At 31.0% G+C, this 19384-nt stretch overlaps 2 protein-coding genes across 4 annotated transcripts; one reads left to right on the forward strand and one right to left on the reverse strand.

The window, feature by feature from the left end:
• The first annotated feature begins 1576 nt into the window (after positions 1-1576).
• Positions 1577-14115, forward strand: LOC125056686. 2 transcript variants are annotated; one of them, XM_047659945.1, is made up of 12 exons: positions 1577-1790; positions 2064-2131; positions 2365-2503; positions 2791-2892; positions 4086-4251; positions 4489-4652; positions 4736-4799; positions 4910-7300; positions 7584-8096; positions 8513-8695; positions 9560-9814; positions 12000-14115. In XM_047659945.1, the coding sequence occupies exons 1-12, from the start codon at positions 1710-1712 to the stop codon at positions 12191-12193; spliced, it is 4320 nt and encodes a 1439-aa protein (XP_047515901.1). In that variant the 5' UTR covers positions 1577-1709; the 3' UTR covers positions 12194-14115. The 2 variants fall into 2 exon arrangements, with proteins under 2 accessions (XP_047515901.1, XP_047515902.1); XM_047659946.1 differs by having other exon boundaries at positions 1577-1781.
• Positions 14116-14393: 278 nt separating this feature from the next.
• Positions 14394-18991, reverse strand: LOC125056672 (vacuolar protein sorting-associated protein 52 homolog). 2 transcript variants are annotated; one of them, XM_047659925.1, is made up of 7 exons: positions 18480-18991; positions 18185-18330; positions 17479-18046; positions 16815-16970; positions 16122-16240; positions 15441-15564; positions 14394-15040 (listed from the first exon to the last, which is right to left on the reverse strand). In XM_047659925.1, exons 1-7 carry the CDS (start codon positions 18729-18731, stop codon positions 14411-14413), a joined length of 1995 nt encoding a protein of 664 aa, XP_047515881.1. In that variant the 5' UTR covers positions 18732-18991; the 3' UTR covers positions 14394-14410. The 2 variants fall into 2 exon arrangements, with proteins under 2 accessions (XP_047515881.1, XP_047515883.1); XM_047659927.1 differs by lacking the exon at positions 15441-15564 and having other exon boundaries at positions 14862-15040.
• Positions 18992-19384: the final 393 nt, after the last annotated feature.

Consider the following 19384-nt stretch of genomic DNA (forward strand, 5'->3'; position numbering starts at 1 on the left):
CATGCAAAAAATTAATTACAATTAAATAATCAAAGACTGGAAAAGGAGTCATTATAGTCAATAAAGTTCAGTTTACATTTGAAAAATGAAATAAATATTTATTATTATTCTCTTACATTAAGTGAAACATAAATTCTATTATTGTTCGAATGTTGTTTTTAAATTATGTCCAATGCCGTAGCATCTTCCGTGGGCAACTTCATTCTGTTAATTTTGTGTCACGGTGCACGCGCATCGTAAAATTTCACTCACATCAATTTTTCATAACGCGCCTAAAGAAGTATAACTTCAAAAATAAAATCCCGACAATCTAATAATAGTACCGAATACATTAATAAAGAATTTAATTAAGTATTGCTTATCTGCAAATGGAATAAAGAGGAGACTCACCGGTACCTATTTATACACCTCACCAAAACGGCAGAAGTGAGAGACAAAACAGAACCCTATTAGACAAAGCTAGATGTTAAAAAGAAAAGTCATAGGCAAATACAAACATGCTATGAATCAGGCGATGAATCAAATGAATAAATTCCTGATGTCATAGAGATATCTGTAAATATGAGCAAATAGAAAGACGTCCACCAGCTTGGACTACGTGGTAAATAACATAGTATTAGGTAACACAAAAGAATAGAACGTGTAGGTACTTTAGACTTTTAAAATCTACCGAGGTTACGTTAGTACCAAGTCCGTTCCGCACGAAGTCTCGAAATAAAAGTGAGTCAACGCCGGTGTTGCCACGCTTTATATGGGTTTCTGCTACAAGATGGCGTTAGTCCGCTAACAATAGATTAAGATTTAACATAGTAGCAAATCTATCTGATGAAAATGAAGACCCTGGGGCTTAGTCAAGATGTCTTAACAGTGGTGTATGTAGAAAGTCGAAAACTAAATTTGTATGAAAATTATTCGACACGAACTGTCATTTTGACTAAGGCCAATATTAGCATGATGTTATTAAGGCTGAAATAAAAGCACATGTTTGTAGGTTGTAGCTTCATGAAGAGGAGTGTTGGTAACTGGTAACTGCTGCTACGATGCTTTCGACCTTTTTAGCTATGATTCTATATTTTCTTTCTATATAATAAAAAGTTAAATCTTCCCGACATTGTCACATTCGAAGTAAATTTTTAAATTCATTTTTCGATTTTTGAAGTTATACTTCTTTAGGCGCGTTATGAAAAATTGATGAGAGTGAAATTTTACGATGCGCGCGCACCGTGACACAAAATTAACAAAATGAAGTTGCCCACGGAAGATGCTACGGCATTGGACATAATTTAAAAACAACATTCGAATAATTATTCTTACGCGCGTACATAAGCACACGCACCCTTTTTTTATAATGTTTAACTAAAAAGTAATACATTTATTTTAACACTAAAATTGTTGTATCTATTTTATGGATTTTTACCAATCCATTGCTGATTTATTTAATTTAATAATAAATAATTCTTGTATTAAAGAAAACACTACTGTCTACTATTTTCGCTGCTTCTATGTTTATTCCTAACCTATGTCCAACATAAATGACCAAATGTCATATCGACACTAATTGTGATTTGACAGTTGTTAAAAATAATGTCGCCGCTGAATGCGAATTGCTAAATATTCCGCGCTCCCGGTGTTTGGTTGTAAAAAGCTTATATCATTGAAAAATGTAGAGTTTCATTAATCCTGGTAGTTATAATTTTTTCAGCAAGATAATGGCTAGTTTTTACGACGAGACACTGGTAAATTTTGATTTAGACTTCCTGCAACCGTCTGCAAGTAATGTGGTAAGTAAGGTTAGTTTATGAGGTTCTAAATCAATTAAAATGATAACTACTTCATAAATAAATTAAAGAATTCCGTTTAAAAATTAGTGTACATCTTATTGTATTTGTAACAAATGTGTATGTTTAAACTTTTTTAATGCGAGGAGCATGTAAACAAAATTCTTTATATTTATTAAGTTATTCATAACAGGATCAGTTTTAAAGGAAAATAAATTCAAGACTACCATTTGTAACTCTATTAATCTACCCTACCCAAATGTTTAAATTTTGTTACTGTTACAGAATGTTTTAAAACATGACAAACAGCGACAATCAATATTGAATGTGAAGAAGAAAATTGTAGCAAGCAGGTAAGAATATTTTTTGTTTAAGTTAATCAATAACATTTATATATGTGTAAAAAAATTTTATTAATATATATTGTTAATATTTTTTTCATAATAAACAATAAAAGATCAAAATATGAAAACCTACATACATCTAAATTATATTATATACTAACTATGAAAGCATTTAATCAATAATTTTTTTACTAAATTAAATTTTATGAAAAGATTTTAACCTACATTTTTTATGTTTTCAGTGCTCTTGTACAGAAATTCTATACACAAAAAGAGAGACTTGAAGAAACTGAATGCTTGCTCTTGGCTGCAAAAGAAGAATGTAAACAAGCTTGTATAGAGAATAAGGGAACTTTGGAAAAATATACTGAATTAGAAAAGGTAGATTATTAAATATCATTGGAATCGATGAAAGTTTTTAATCTATGCACTATTTCAATATCAACAAATTGTTTGTTGGATTGGTGCTATTCCTCTGCACACCATATAATCTTCAAACATTTAATTATGATATGATTAAATTATTATTTTTTACCCTTTGCTTGCAATAAATTTATATTTTAAAACATAAATTGCAGATAAGATTCAGTTGAGACTAAGTGTGACTGCTGTATATCATATTGATCTAGTGCATTTGGTTTTATTAAAGGAAACTATTTTCATTCCAGAATGCAGTGCAACTCAAAGAAAGTAATCAACAACTGGTAAAAAATGTTGCTGACTTGCAAACCCAGGTGGAAGCAATGAATTCACATGCTTATCAATTACAGGTAATTATACAATATAGTCAATGCTGTGTACAATTTTTAACTAACTCAAGTTATGTTATTTAATTAAAATTTATAAAAAATAGTGATGATGTACAGCAAAATCAATAAAATTTCAGTGTTTAGTTTGTTTTATGTATGTATGCTAATTGGACAAGTTTATACAGTCAAAACCGGTTATAACGACATTGAAGGGACCGTATAGTTGCCGACGTTATATCCGATAGTCGTTATAAGCAATGTCACATATTATATATACACAAGTATAGTTAATATGTATGTACACTATCTACAAGTTATATTATCATAGTTATCTATCTAGAATAGGTAGGTATGGGTTATAATATGGTATGTTAATAATATTATAATATGTAAACGAGTCAAAAAAGAAGCAAAAATATTTATTACGAAATAATTAGGTACAAAAGTAATCAATCATTTTGGTCTGCTTTTTTTTTTTTAGCCCAGTCTCAAATATTTTTTGCATTTTACGTTTCATACTCCTCGAGGTATGAGTATCACCAGTATCAAACTGTTCGTTAAAGGCAACAAATTTTTGCAAAATTGTGACAGCGTTAAGAGCCTCCGAAATCGTTGTTGGCTGAAACTGTTCGTTGGTAGAAAGTGCGTAGGTAATAATATGCCTAAATATTCATTCAATGCCTTTAAATAAGATTTAAAATCGTTTGTATTGTTTTGTTTTGCTGAGACAAGAAGCGGTTGGTCGTTATAGCCGATGAATATCGATAAAATTTCGTCGTTGTAAGCGATATGTCGCTGTATCCGATGTTGTTATAAGCGGTTTGTTTACTGAATAGTTTACTAGGGATTCGGACGGGACCATACAATCTGGTTGTAATAACCGATAGGTCGTTGTAAACGATGTCGTTATAAACGGTTTTGACTGTAGTTTCAATCTGGGTGGGAAAATTAATAAAAAAACCTCCAAGCTGCAAATATAGAAAGCCTATTAGAGAAATTATTAGTAAAATCTATCTATCTCATTCTATATAAAGGCCATTTCATATGGGTAATGAAAATTACTCATAAGCAATATTGGTAAATTTTGAGGAATCATTGGATTCAATGAAAAACACAAATATTTTACATTTCAAATACAATTTTAAAGTTTCTTAAGATAATACTGACTGTTCATAATAATAATAAAAAAATATATGAATATTTTTATTTAACAGACACTTGTTAAGGAAAAAGAATCAATGGTGGAAGCTTTAAAAATAGAAAAAGAATTGGAGAAAAGCAGTTTAAAGGACTATGAGAAAAAGCTTACATCATATGAAAAAGAACGAGAGGCATTTTTAAATGATATAAGGTGTTTCAAAGATGTAGTTCTTGGTAAAAGTAAGTGAAATATCTGTCAATAAATAAATATATACTTATAATTTGTAAGTGTTGATTTTCTGCAATTTATTTATTCTATTAAGATCATTTAGGTCCTAAATATAGCACAAAATTTTTATGAATGGCTTACAAAAGCAATGGCAACTTAAAAATGTAACTAAACTAGTGGGATGAATTTATTTTTAATAATTATACTTGTTGTTACAAAAAAAAATAATATGCTTTATTTAATTCCAGAAAAAGTTAAAGAAATAAAACATATTCTATCAAAATATAAAGACATGAAAATCTTTGCCGACGGTATAGAGTCTGATAACAGTAGTGATCTAGATGACTTTGATGAGAGTCCTATCAGATCTCCATCACCAATAGACAATATTTTATATGAAGCACAACAAAAGGTATGATTTTATTCCAATAATATATATTACATTATGTTTGTGATAGTTTATTATATTATTTAACTTTAAAAATTTATTTTTAGGAAGGTGTGTTAAGTAATAATGCCAATGAGGAATCATGCAATGACTCAAAATTATTAAAGATTGGTGAGTTAAATTTTGTATATGCTATAGAATACATCAAAGCTTGATGATTAAAAAATAATCTTATTCTGTTGCAAATTAAATAAATTAATAATTAATAAATTCTTTTGCAGATAAATTCAATGATGATCATGATTCTGATTTTTGTATTGAGGTTATTAGTGAGGACACTGGGAGGGGATCTTCATTGGCATTGTCTGAAATGAACAGCCCAGAAACTGATTTTATGTTGGGTGATTATAATGTAATAATCAAAGAACCAATTATTCAAGTTGATGTTGGTACAAGCCCAATGAGAGTTGAAGATAATCTTGTATCAAGTCCAAATATGTTTGATGATGAAGTATTACTGAGTGATAGAAATGCTGATGCACCTAAAACTCCTGAGTACTTTATTTCAGATATTCCTTTAAGTTCAGAAATTGTTACCATTAAAGAGAAACGACAATTAGTTGATGCATGCACAAGTCCCGTGAAGATTCCACTTAATGTTGTTCATGAAGGTACTAGTCCCATCATCTTTGAGGATAATAATGAGGATATTAATGTCATTGCAAGTCCAATACAAGCCTCTAATCCCAAACAAGCAAACACAGACGCATCCACAGACGACAATAGTAAATGCCAGATGAGACTGAATAGTATGTCTAGTGGTTGTGAAATAGAAATATCAAGGAAACCCATAGAAGAAGTTGAAAATATGGATGTAAATGATGAAATTAGTAATGATAGGGAAGTGCAAATGATTTTAAGAGAAATGAAGTTTCATCATAAAATAATCAGTCCTCTTCCAAAAAGACCAAAGATGCATTCCCACACAATTAAGGAAGCTCATCTAGTATGTCCCGAAGCAATAAAAATCAGAGAAGAAAATAAAACTTTAAAAACAAATGTTGACTTTTTATGCAAAGAAATTTTGCTAATTAAGGGTATGTTAACAAGTAAAAGTCATGAGAATATACAAACTACTGAAAGTGATATAAGCCTATTTGGTGATAGTCAAGATACTATCATAGCAGGTGATAATGATCTAAGTACTGTTAGTGAAGTTAACAACACATGTGAGAACTCAACTGCTTTTGATTTGAGGTCTAATGCAACGGAATGTGAAAATGATCCAATAACTTTATTATTTTCAAATGTAAGTCCACAAAAGTCTCAAAACAGAATATTGCTTGAAAATGACAATACCACTGAAACTCCACTGGAAGCCGACATCAACTGCCCGGATACTATTATAGATAATAAAAGAAAACATGAAACATATGATATCCAAGTTTCCAATGACTTTCCTAGAAATGATAAATCACCGAATGGTTCAAGACTTAAACGACGAAAACAAACCAAACTTGATTTATTGAAGAGAAAGATAATGCCGAGGAGTAAAATAATGGCGCAATTACCTGCAAGAAGATTTAAGAAAATTCCTCTTAAACCAATTGTGAAAAAAGATTTAAAGAACCAACTCTTAAATATTATAAACAACAAAGAGGCATATGATAAAGCACGACAGGTAATGAGTGAACTGAAATCAAATGATAAATCAAAACCCAAAATTATAAAACAAAAAATTGTTAAGAAAAAAGAAAATAGAAGTAATATTAGAAATACATCTGATAGATCTTCTGTTAAAGTTTCAAAAGAAGACTTTGTTAAGAAAACAACTGTAAGTAATCCAATTGCAATTGATAGTACAAAAGAATCTTATAATAATGAACACAAGATTATAAGCCCTAAGAAAAATAGACATGCCATGCCTTTGGCACCATCTACTGACAGCAGTATAGATACAAGTTCTGTTTCCGTCATTAATGGAAACGAAAATGTAAAAACTATGGATTTAGAAGAAATTATTCATAAAGAAGACAATACTGGTAATGAAAAGATAGCAGAAGATAAGGAAACGCCGATAGTCGTAGACAATGAAAAACAAGACAATCACACAAGCAAGGAAACTACTCCCAAAACTAACCGACGGCGCAAACGGATCGATTCCGGAAGTTCTAACGTTAGCTACAAACGAATGCTGCGAAGTTCAAATTTGGAGAAAATAGAGTCTAAAGAAAAAGATAATAAGGATGATAGACCACTCAATATAGATTATAATGATCTAGATATGTTTGAAACTGTTGTTAAAAAGGAAAATGTAGATAAATATTTAGGTAAAACTACGAACGAAGAAACGGACACAAACTTACTTAATAAAGTTAAAAGAAAAATAAGGGTTTCTTCACATGATTCGGATAAACCACAACGATCATTACGTAGTTCGAATTCACATGTTAATATTACAGATATAGATACAGACAGAAACGCAAACACTTTAGAGAAAACAGATAGTAAAGGAAAGAAAATAAATAAAATTCCTACTCCACCTAATGAAAGACTGAACATTTCTGATAAAATTTCTGCTGATGCAAATAATCTCAGTAACAGCATACTTTGTAAAATGATTAGAAAACATGGAAAGAATGTTATTAAAACCTCAGCATCAAAAGTATCAGGTGAGATTTCAGTTTATTTGTGTACTTTTTGTGGTTCCATGTTTGGTTCCTGGCTAAACAATAATTTACATATCCCCCCCAGTCCTGTCTTTTAAAGGGTTGGGCCTGTATTTCAGGGACTTAATAACTTTTTATTTAGCAGGCAGTCCATTAATTAATGTGTTAGTAATAATAATTTCTTAGACAAAGTACAAGAATTTATTAAATCTGCAACACTGCGGAGATGTCGCGTCAAATCATATATCTGAATTCATATTAATTTTATTCAAATTTGTTTTTTTAGACAAAATTATAGACGCCATTTTTAAGAAGATAGACACGACACTGTCAGATATTGTAGAAAAACCTCCTGATCAGCTCCAGAAAGCATTGGATGACCTAATTCAATATTTAAAAAGTTTAAATCGGAAAGAATTTATATCCGGTCTCATGAAATTCCTCCAAGACCCAGCTCGGAAGTTGGAATTGTATAACAAAGCTATTACAAAAGTTCCCATGACAAAGAAAGAACAGATGATTGTATATATTATAAAGCAAATGAATGATAATATACTTGGCGAAGTATTGAGAAATATAGACTTTGCTTTATTCTGTTTGAGTCGAAATCCTGATTTTGATACAATAGAGAGTTTATCGCATATATATGCAGTGTTATGTAGAGTATTTAATTTGAAGAATCGGTTAAAAGTGTTCATGCTGGATGCGATGTACTGTCTTAACTTCAAGGCGGTCGTTGTGGTTAAGCAGTGTCTGATAACTTGGCCTCATGTCTTACCATTGGCACATTTACCTCACGGTGAGTTTTGAATTTTTTTAATATTGTTGTGTGTATACATTATAAAATGTGTGCAAAGGTTGACAAATATTATATTAAAGTACATAAATACAAAACATTAATCTTTTGAGGATTATGTCTTAATAGGGAAGATTATTCTTTCAAATTTAAATTGTGCGCAAGATTTTAGATTTTATTATTTCTTGATACTCTTTTGTGTGTTTGGTTTATTATACGCAAAAAATTAAAACGATTGTTTTACACATTACACACGTGTTTTTAATGAGATTTGAGTAATTTTAATTATGATTATAGGCGACTCTTTAATTTAAGTCGCGGGCACCTAATGCAATAAAAATAGTAAATTCAACCCGCCTAGCTTTTAATTATCAAAGAATAGTTTAAAAAAAACTTAATTGAGTATTAATCCTTTCCAGCCAAATCGCCGCTACTATTAAGCATAGTGTACTTATTACACTTTTTGAAGTGTGACAATCGTGGTATGAAGCGAGCGACAGATGTTAGATGGCTGTTAGATAAGAAATACATGTACAACTTCAATGAATGGAATCAGAATAGAGTACTTGAGATGTTCAGCCACGCCATCAAAACCATCAGAGGTAAATATGACGGTTTTCTCTATAGACCCCCAAAATCTTTAAACAGTATCAAAAATTTATTAATGTATTTTCACAGATATTCTATCTTTACAGCTATTACTAATAAGAACTACACAATAATACATACATATGGATAATTATCTAATTAAAACTTAATGGCTGCACCAAATTCTGTATATAAAAAAAACATACTGTATATAAAAAAAAATATTGTATATAACTGATTATTTTTCCGACCCTAATGTCGGCCAATAGAATTGCACCATTCGACGTCACGTGGTACAACCTACATGGTATTATACTGAAAATTTTTTGTGAAAATTTTCTCTGGTCGTTGCTTCAAGAAAAGTATTAAGTAGTTGTTTTATTCATTATGAAATTCTTATTTGTTAACTGTACATTTCGTCTCATGGTGCAATTCTATTGGCCGACATTTGGGTCGGAAAAATAATCCACCGAATACCACTCGAGCTTCAAAATTATCTGGTATTTCCCTCAAGGTTCGTTGCAAACAAATAGAGTCGTCATGACGACTGTCGTCGTCATGACAACTATATTAATTGTTTGCAACGAACCTATCGGGAAATACCCGATAATTTTGAAGCTCTTGTGGTATTACATATGAAAAATACTGTATATTTTAAGATTTTCCAACATTTCCTATTATTAGAATCTTCTTATAGTGCCATCTCCTTGCGAAGGTTGGCGATCATCATGGCTATTTTGATTTTGGATGCCGCGCTTCTAAACAATGACTTGGTGCTTTGACCAAAATTTATTAAATGATTAGAATACATACCATAAATTACTTTTGGAATATGTACCGAAAATGTTTATAAAATTGTGAAAATTTATTTATTCCAGATGATCCCGCTGAAAGGAATATGTTGAGAATGGCGATAATTATCTTCGCTAAGCGGCAAGGTGTCAAATGGTGTCAAAAGCATATCATAAATAACCTACTTTTATCAACTATAGAGAATGAAAATAGTCCAGAGAGAGTCAAAGTGTTTTGTATAAAGGTTTTGGGACCACTTTTCAAGGCTTATCCAATTAATATGAAAGTGCATTGCGAAATTATGACAAATCGATTACTGGATATGTTGGAACAGGAGAATTGTGAGTTTTTAATATTTTTTTTTTATATATAATTCTTCTGTGAGTGTGTATGTCACTGAACTTCTCTCAAACGACTGGACCGATTTTGATGAAATTTTTTGTGTGTGTTCAAGGGGATCTGGGAATGGTTTAGATTCACAAATCAGCCCGCCAGATGGCGCTGCAGTCGGTACTTTCATACTTTGCTTTACTAATCGCTTGAAATATCATGCAGGACAACGTCTGTCGGGTCCACTAGTAATATATAAAATTCTCTTGTCGCGGTGTTTGTGGTTAAACTCCTCCGAAACGGCTCGACCGATTCTAATGAAATTTTGTGTGCATATTGGGTATGTCAGAGAATCGAACAACATCTATTTTTCATCCCCCTAAATCTTAAGGGTAGTCCATCCCTAAATATTTTTATTTATTTATGATACAGCATTAAAAAATACATACAACCCCTAACTTTCACCCCTCTACGATCAACCCCTATTTTTTTTATTATAAATGATATACATCGCAAAACGACGTTTGCCCGGTTAGCTAGTTTTTTTATAAAAAACTATATCATGTTTTTATGTGGTTTAAAACTAGTCTTCTTAGTGTTTGTTATTAAGTATATTTAAAATATTTTTGTATATACTAAAAACTAAATACTAGTGTAACTTGGTAAACTTGATACTTTATACACAATTTTTGGTCTTTGATATTCAGAGGTCATTCAAAAAGTTCTAATTTAAAATGCGTAGAATTAATAAAGTACAATTAGTTTCACTATGAAAACATCGTCGTAAAACGTGGACTCGTATTTTTTTATATGGCACTCATATATAACAGGACAATTTAGAAATTAAATTAATAAAATTTTAGTATCATCATTATCAACGGCTGTACAGCCCCCTATGGGCCTTAGCCTCCGCAAGTATCTTTCGGCATCGCAATCTATGTCGTGATGTCTCCCATTTGGTACACATTTTTCAACTGGTATTTGGCATTCTATTGGTAAAAGAATTTTCAAATCGGTTTAGTAGAGTGATAACCACCTACAACAAAACTAAAAAATATAAAAAAGCAGGTTACAAAAGTTATAAGGCAACGGGCGGCCTTATCGCTAACAAGCGATTTCTTCCAGGCAACCCTAATGTGGAACAATGAAAAAGAAACACCTACACAGGGTAGAGTACAAGAAATGCAAAAATAATTAACAAAAAAAACTCGTAATAACACGTTACTATAAATAAAATAAAATAAAGAAAAAAAATGTGTGCGTTTACTAGGTGTACACACGTAAGAAGTGAAACTTCTTTATGACCTTATTTTTCGAAAAATGATCTACTATCTGCAACTTTACAGAAATTGGTTAAATAAAGTTAAATTAGATTAAGTTTAACAAAAGGCTTTTATTATCATAGACATGAATACAAATACAATTATAATTATTCATTTTAACTTATTACTGTACTACTATGTAGTACTAAGATTATTACAGAATTTCATTAATTGTAATAGAATTATTAGTATTACTATCATTGTTATCGTTTTTATATATTTTTGTTACTAATGGCTTCGAATCTCTTCGGATCAACCGTGGTAGAGACAAGAAAAAGATGTCGCGTAACCGAAAAATGTGACAAATGTGTGTAAATTTTTTTCCAACGCCGATAAAGAAGTTTGACTACAAAAAGCAACATGGCGCGTAACCTGCTACAAAATTTCTCCCATACGTCGATGAAGAAGTTTCACTTCAAAAGATGGCGCGTAACGGAAAAATGTGACGCGTAACGAAAAAATATTACACTAAATTTTTTTCCAACCCCGATAAAGAAGTTTCACTTCAAAAATAACAATAATAATAAATAAAAATATGTATAAACAAAAATTTAAAAGCCAATCAAAAGGTTCACTCACATAATTAATATATATAAGCAGAGCTAATTACGAGGCAGAAAGAAAACGATCAAAAAGAAGCTTTTTGAATAAATTTAAGGACTGAGCTCATCTAATATCAATAGGTAGGGAATTCCATAGCAGGATACTATGCACAGTAAAGGAGGAGTGATAGAATTCAGTTTTATGAATACGAGTTTCAAGCATTAGATTGTCTAAGGAACGCAAGTCAAAACTACCGCCAGAGAGGAACATAAAATTTTTCTTTAAGTAACTAGGAGTTTTAGGATTAAATTTTTTTTTCTATTTCTTTCAGTATCACACGCAATAAAGGAAGGAATATTCACAAGTCTTATATGTATGAGCAAGCATAATCCCCAGCGCGTTAACAGTGCTCTGTTACAATGGACACCGGAGATCGTGTCATCGGAGTTCGAAGCTTTGATTAAGAGTTATGTCAGGGAAAAACCTATTAAGGCATGGAAGAAGATACTCTCCAAGACACGTTAAGTGCTTATCACTTACGTACTTTGATAGAGCGGAAAGAGTACCAGTGGTAGTGTTTGCTACGTCATTTCATTTAAAAATTATGTACTTTTTTTACTGTCCAGCTATGACTTAACAGGGTTGCCAATATAAGGTAAACAGGGTTGCCAATATAAGGTTATTTAGTTCTGCGACCCTAAATCCTACCACGGTTCGTTTTACGCACTAGTAGAGTCCTGAGAGTTCGAACGCAACGAAACGGTGACACGTTTTTCTTTTGTTCATTTCCAGTGTTAGGTCCTTGTAAAGATATTTTTATCCTGTTTTGAAGGGTCAAATATTCTGTTAATATAAATTGTTAATTTTTTAAAGATTTATTGGACCTTTTTTGGTATTACTTAATACTGAAGTAGACTTTCTATTCATGGCTCTTAGTTGAACTTATTGGTAAGAATTTGTAGGAAAAACACGGATAATTTTAATTGGGGTTTTTGATAAGTAACGTTCAAAATGCACCAGATTAGTTAATTTCGGGTAAATTTTTGCTTTAAAAACTGTACTAGGAATTTGTTTTTAGAACTTATGTATTTTTATTACTACAAATGGATGTTATATTTATTAACACAACAATTCGATCTTATTAGTATTTTTGTTTATTACTGTTTATTCTTGAGTAGTTAATTCTGTTTCAATTATCTTTTAAAGAGAATGCGCTTCCTATTGAAATTCGTCATAGCACGACTGGTGAAAATTAGTTGAATCCTATTAAATATCATTAATTTAATTCCATAAATAGGAATTACTAAGAAACTCATAATTTAAGGTATAGTAAAAATTTAATACCATGGAACACTAAAAGGCGAAAGATTTATACGTTGAAACCATCCAGAGTTAGATTTTCAATATATCTTAAGGTGAAAATATGTACAATGTGTAAATTATTAAATTATAATTGTGTAGTTCCATAATATGTTTGTATTTACTAGTCCGATTAGTATTAAGTCATATAGGGCCAAATAAAAATGCATTTTTAAGATATGTGCGATAAGCATACTAAATGTCCGTCTTGAATATTTGTATGAGAATAATGTTGCGCGAAAGGTTAAAAGTCGGCAACGCACTTGCAAGCCCTGGTATTGCAGGTGGTTAGCACAGTAGTGCTTGGTTGCCTCATGGCTCAAAAAAAGATGGCGCTGTGAAGTGTTCATACAAATATTCCACATGTATTTTACGTTATCATTTTTTTGTCATAAGAACTTTCGTTTCGCTCTAAAACTTGTCCAGTAATGATTAATATTAATATTTGCGTATTAGAATAATGAATGTGATGTGTGGAAGCACCAAATAAGCAACTTGAAATTTAATTGATTTAAACTGTATTTTAAAAGTAGTATATCAGTCTTGCTTTGACGGTCACGAATATAAATAAACCTTTTTTTTATTTATAACATCTGCCCTTATTTTAAACACATACCACCAGATAGTAAACATTTAAATCATAGTCGCAAACTGCTACAAGGCAACTGCTACTAACATTTTTATGCAGAAACAATGAATTGTGTAGTTTTTCCTTCCGTATTCGAATTCGCGTAACAGTCATAGAGTTAATTATGACTCCCTTATGTCAAATACGTATTGGGCTTTGATAAACGGAAGTCATACTTAGCGTTAAGCCTCTGACTGAATCTTATCCTAAGAGTGAATTCAGTCTTATGACACATTTTTCGTTGGTCTAAGAATAGCACTTCTATGATTTAAATATTTGCTAATAGGTTAAGTTTTATTAGCATGACTATTGTGTAAGTAAATATTAATTTAAGATTACTGATAAGGACGATATTTGAAATGGCGGTCAAAGCTCAAAGCAATGGTATATGTGTTTCAAATGGTACTGTACTGTGATTTCTGTAAGCTTCATTTTCGAAGTAATAAATATTCAAATAACATTTACGTTTTTCTTTTCTACCTGCATTGGCTGTGTTTAATTAAATCATTCTTTATTCATTTGTTGATCAGTTTTAAGTATATCTGTACTATTATTCAGATTGATAGAACAAATTCTATGTATTTTGTGATCTAACAATAATCAACTGATAATTGTTGTGATTAAGTGCGTTTCGTACCACTACACGCCAAACATTATTTTTTAGAGTTATATATTTTTTATAGTAAGCGCCAGTGTGAGTGGCAAACAATTTTAAAATCGGTTTATTAAAAGCCAAAATATCATATAATAATTTATTAAAAGTTGGTCTTATATTTCTTAATCTCTACCATAATAACATGAATATTAACAAGTTGCGTCCTCGCATTTGGCGTGAGGAGTTTATTAAATTTCTGATAATATTGCACAAAGTTTGTCAACGCCATTTGCAGTAATCCCGATCCGGTCACCAAATTTGGAAATGACACAAGCACTTCTCGGTGTATCTCTTCCAGACTCTGCTTCCAACTTGACGAAAATGAGGAGACCAGATTTAACGATTTCTTCTCTAAACCAGCTAATTCGTTTTTCTTGTCTTGCTCTAAGAGTTGTTCGCCTTCCTTTACAAACTGCATCAAACCCCCGAAATGAGGACTCAAAATCTCTTCAACATATTCTGAACTTCGAGCTTGCAATTGCTCTCGAAAACTTTCCGCTTCTTTAGTATTATCCCTTGTCCTTTCCATGAGAATGCTTAACACCATATCATAGTTATTTATCAGGAATATTAGTTGTTGAACTCTTTGAGCGAATTCGGCGGCCATTTTTAAAAGGAAGCAATGGACCTCATCTTGGAGCACTAGAAGAAGATTGCTTAGTTCCTGTGACGGAAATTGTTCGCTCAAACTGAGCATTGCTGCTGAAAATTCAGCATATCTGCGTGTGATCTGAAAGTATTAATTTGAAATAAATCAGAGCTGTTCGTTTGAGATCATATTTATGGGTTTATCGGTCTTATTCGTAAGAAAACCTAACACTGCTCCTAGAAATATATGGGAATTAAAGTTTTACAACAAAAAGCCTACATGTGGAAATAATCTTTGAATTAATAATTTTGTCTTACTTAAATACATATAAAGTTTCATATATAATTGTCAAATAGGAGAAGATTTTTTAACGCTTTTTGAATTTGATAACGACATATACAATACAATTGGACGTTTAATAAATGCATCCAAAAATGTAAATACTGAACCTTTATTTCTCGTGAATCAATCTCATCAAGAGCTATCTTTTCTTGGACCCCAAGGAACAAATAAAAAAAATCATAGATATTTCAATACATACATAATGAGGTCCGAGTTCCTTATTCGCCAATTTACCCGGGTCACACTCGCGTACACTTTGGATGTTTAATTTTAATACATATTCGAGACGAGGCCAGAATGTGGATAGTAAGGAATCCCAATAACTAAAATCAATATAGGATATGTATTGTGGCCATACAAATATAAAGAATATAAGATAATCTTATCTTAATATATATAAATTACGTGTCACGTTGTTTGTCCGCTATGGACTCCTAAACTACTGAACCGATATCAATCAAATTTGCACACCGTATCCGCAATATTATGTTATTGCAAAATATTTGTTTTTATTTGATAGTCACAATTCTAACAGATGGCGCTGTGTTGAAAGTACCAAAATTTCACATAAGCTACAATTTAATGGCATAACCACCAAAAAAGCATGGTGGTCCCCATGACTGGTGTTCTCCTACCGTTTCCCTTGAATAGTTTCTATGTAATATAACAAAAACCTTAGCCACAGCAGCACTTGGCCGGTCTGCTAGTTTTTCTATAAATTTTAGAATACGTATTATAAAAGTCAATTAACAAGATTATAGTACTTGATTAACGACTGAAAACTTAAAGAATAAGTAAAAATTGCATTTTGACCAACTTTAAAATAATGTAGGAAGTTAAGTTTTGTTTGGGTACTGAAATCAGACGGAGCCGAGCTTACCTGTCCAAAGCAGCAACAGCTCGTTTGTGGCACATCCATCTGTATCTATTTATAAGTTGGATGCAAAGGAATAGGGCCAAACAGTCAAAGCATTCCACAACATAGCTTTCAACATTTTTCTGAAATATTTTATACATTTTATCATTTATATTGAAATAGGTAAAATGTCAATAATGAGAATATTAAACTCAAATATGTATAAAGAATTTGACCGCAATATTATTTTTAATTTGTCAACTGTTAAACATGCTTCATGTTTGTGTTTAAATTAGGGTAATGTGTATAGTATAATTGCTATTATTAATAGGACTGCTGTTAGCAGGAATTCAAATAATGAATTAATTAATTTTTAGATTTTGTATGAACTAAGTTTGCCTGGAAGACAAGTTAGCGATAAGGCCTATTGCCAGTTGTGCCCCATTTTATAATGCAGCTTTAAAGCCTCCTCAATAAAATGACCTTTTTTCACAATAAAAATACATACTTAAAAGTCTATCTTGAGTTAGTGTGATTAAACAAACGAAGAGAAGCTTGCAATAGGAATTGTTTTTTTTCATTGATTCCTGATGTAGGTTTATAATTGTTTAGCATGGTTAAGCAAAGTTTTTGCGATAAATAAGTAAGTTATATAAATCCACAGCAGACAAATTAACTATGAAAGATAACTAATTAAACTATGGCTTGACTACTTACCACAAGCAAAGACAAAGTTTTACCAAGAATTCGATCAAACAATTCTTGAGCATGACTACCCTTGACATGAAAGAATTCAGTTGTAAATAAATATTCTCTACAGCTGTTATCTACCAGTGCATATTGAAGGCTTCGAAAAAGTGCTTCATAAGAATACTGAAAAAAAATCAAATTGTTTCATTTTTATGTGCCTTGCAAATTTGTATATCCATTTGTATGAGTTTTAAAATCAATTTTATTCTAAAACTCATGTTCTGATTTAGTAACTAATTATATAAAAATTACAGTGATACATAAAATTATAGTGTTTATTTGGTTTTAGCATAATGTTAGTTATAAAAGTAATAACTTAATAAATAGACTATGTAACATCCAAAATAATTTATCCATTTGAACCAGTAATTCCCGAGCTTAACACATTCAACCAAACACACAAAAAAACAAACTTTTCAGTTTAATTGTTTTAGTAGAGATGTGGCTGTCTTGTTTTCCACTAATCAGATACACTTACTTACCCTCTTATTGATAAAAAATACATCAGTCTAATTGTACTGTTTTAACTAAAGTCATGTCAAATTGTGTTTTAACTCCAATAAAAACGGACAGTTGAGAACTCTAGTTTGAATGGTGCAATTAGTATACCTATATCTATCAATAGTAGTACCTTTGTTTTTTGTTGAACATGAGGCACAATAATAGGGGCCTCCAACTGTTGAGCCAAAACATCTCCACGGTTACCTATTGTGAATATAGTACTTTTGTTCTTAAGATTAGACTTTTGGAAAAATCCTCCTTTAGATCCATCTTCAATTCCCATCAGATCATCTTTAGTTGGTACTTCCTCATATTTCAACTTATCCAACCGTGAAGCATATGATTTGAAATAAGAATAGTATACTTTACTCAAGGTATCAATATATTCATTACATATTTCTTGAGCCACATTCCTCTCATTTGCTAACACAAACTCAAAGAAAAACTTATACTTAAGCATTGCATTTTGAGGTATTTGATAATTTGCCATTGGTTTACGAAATTTATAAATCTGCTCTAAAATATACGTCCTTATCTTAGCTATAGATTTAATTTTAAGTTTTTCCAGGACATCTTTCACATCATGACATGCTTTTGTTTCTTTGAAATCCTGTTCCTTGACAAAATTAAGTTTCTGGTTTAAAATGGCCAGTTGAATCATAAATTCTTTATCAGTTATTGGAAGATTGTTTATTCCACTGAAAAAGAAAGCATTAAGTACAGAATTGAGGAAAACAAATGTACAGCATTGTAATCTTTCACAGCATCAGCTCTTTTTATTTGACCATCACGACAAAAATAAAAAAAATCAAAGCAGATGTATGGTATAAACTTACAAAATTAAAGTTTCCGATACAGCTATGTCTTCAATAAATGATGATAAAGGACCCTTCAAACCTTGTCTATTTGTCAGTTGTATAGACATATTTACTGAACGTTTTTGTAAACTAATAATTTCATTACTGATACTTCCTAAATCATTCTGTAACAAAAGATATAGTAAAAATAACTTGTAAAAGCTTAACAAAGAAAATAATCACTTAAGGACTATGGAACATTTTTCACATACAATTACCCTATATTTTGAATAATAATTTTATATTAGCAAGAATTAACTAAAGTGGTATTTACCTGAAAAACTAACAACATGTTTTCCATTCTTTCAAGAATACCATCACATTCTTCTATCTGGTTATGAAGGGAACCAATATTCTCACTTTCTTTTAAATAATCTGCCACTGATGCTTTCTCAGCTTCCTTAATACTTTTGTCAATTTGTAAAGCATATTCTCTCAGATCAGTTCCATTCTTAAGGACTTCCTGAATTTCAATATCTTCTAAATTTTTATCAAGAATTTCCGACATATCTGAATTTTTCGACATATTTACTGCCGAAGGTGTTTTAAAAATACATAAAGATATTTGATTAAGAAGTCAGAAACTAAGATTTAGGTCAGACTAGTGAAAGAAGAATGAATTTTTATTACACTTATTGTATATTGTAGAAGATTTTCACATTATATTCTCTCAGAATCGATTTATTATGATTAAGTTCAAAATTATTTATCTGAGTCTCATTGCATATTTCGTTTTAATTATTTATATCAACATATTTTAATAGTAATACAAACTATACATAAACAATTTTAGCCAAATTTCGCATTTTCATTTTTCTTATTTTTTTGACTATTGACATCTGATTGTAATCTAAAAGACAATTGACAGCTATAGTGTGAAAATTTAGTGTTGACAGTATTTGGTTGACAAATTTGTTTCTCTTTTTAGTTTTTAGGCTATGGACGCGAGTCAGTGTAACAGTTTCTCTTAATCTGCTGCACTAGTGCGAATCCTTCCCATCTTAAAGTCAACAATTTTACTTTAAGTATTTCGAAATTAATTTAGATAACCCCTCACCGGGCCAATTTTTAAAAGTGACGCGCGGAGTGTGGGTCTTGGTCCTTGAGGTGCAATGGACACCTACCCACTAAAACCCAACAGCTCCATCTGTTCACTAAGGAACGGGAGGCGCGGTAACA

This window comes from Pieris napi, chromosome 15 (genome assembly GCF_905475465.1).
Source record: "Pieris napi chromosome 15, ilPieNapi1.2, whole genome shotgun sequence".
NCBI classification, from domain to species: Eukaryota; Metazoa; Arthropoda; class Insecta; order Lepidoptera; family Pieridae; genus Pieris; species Pieris napi.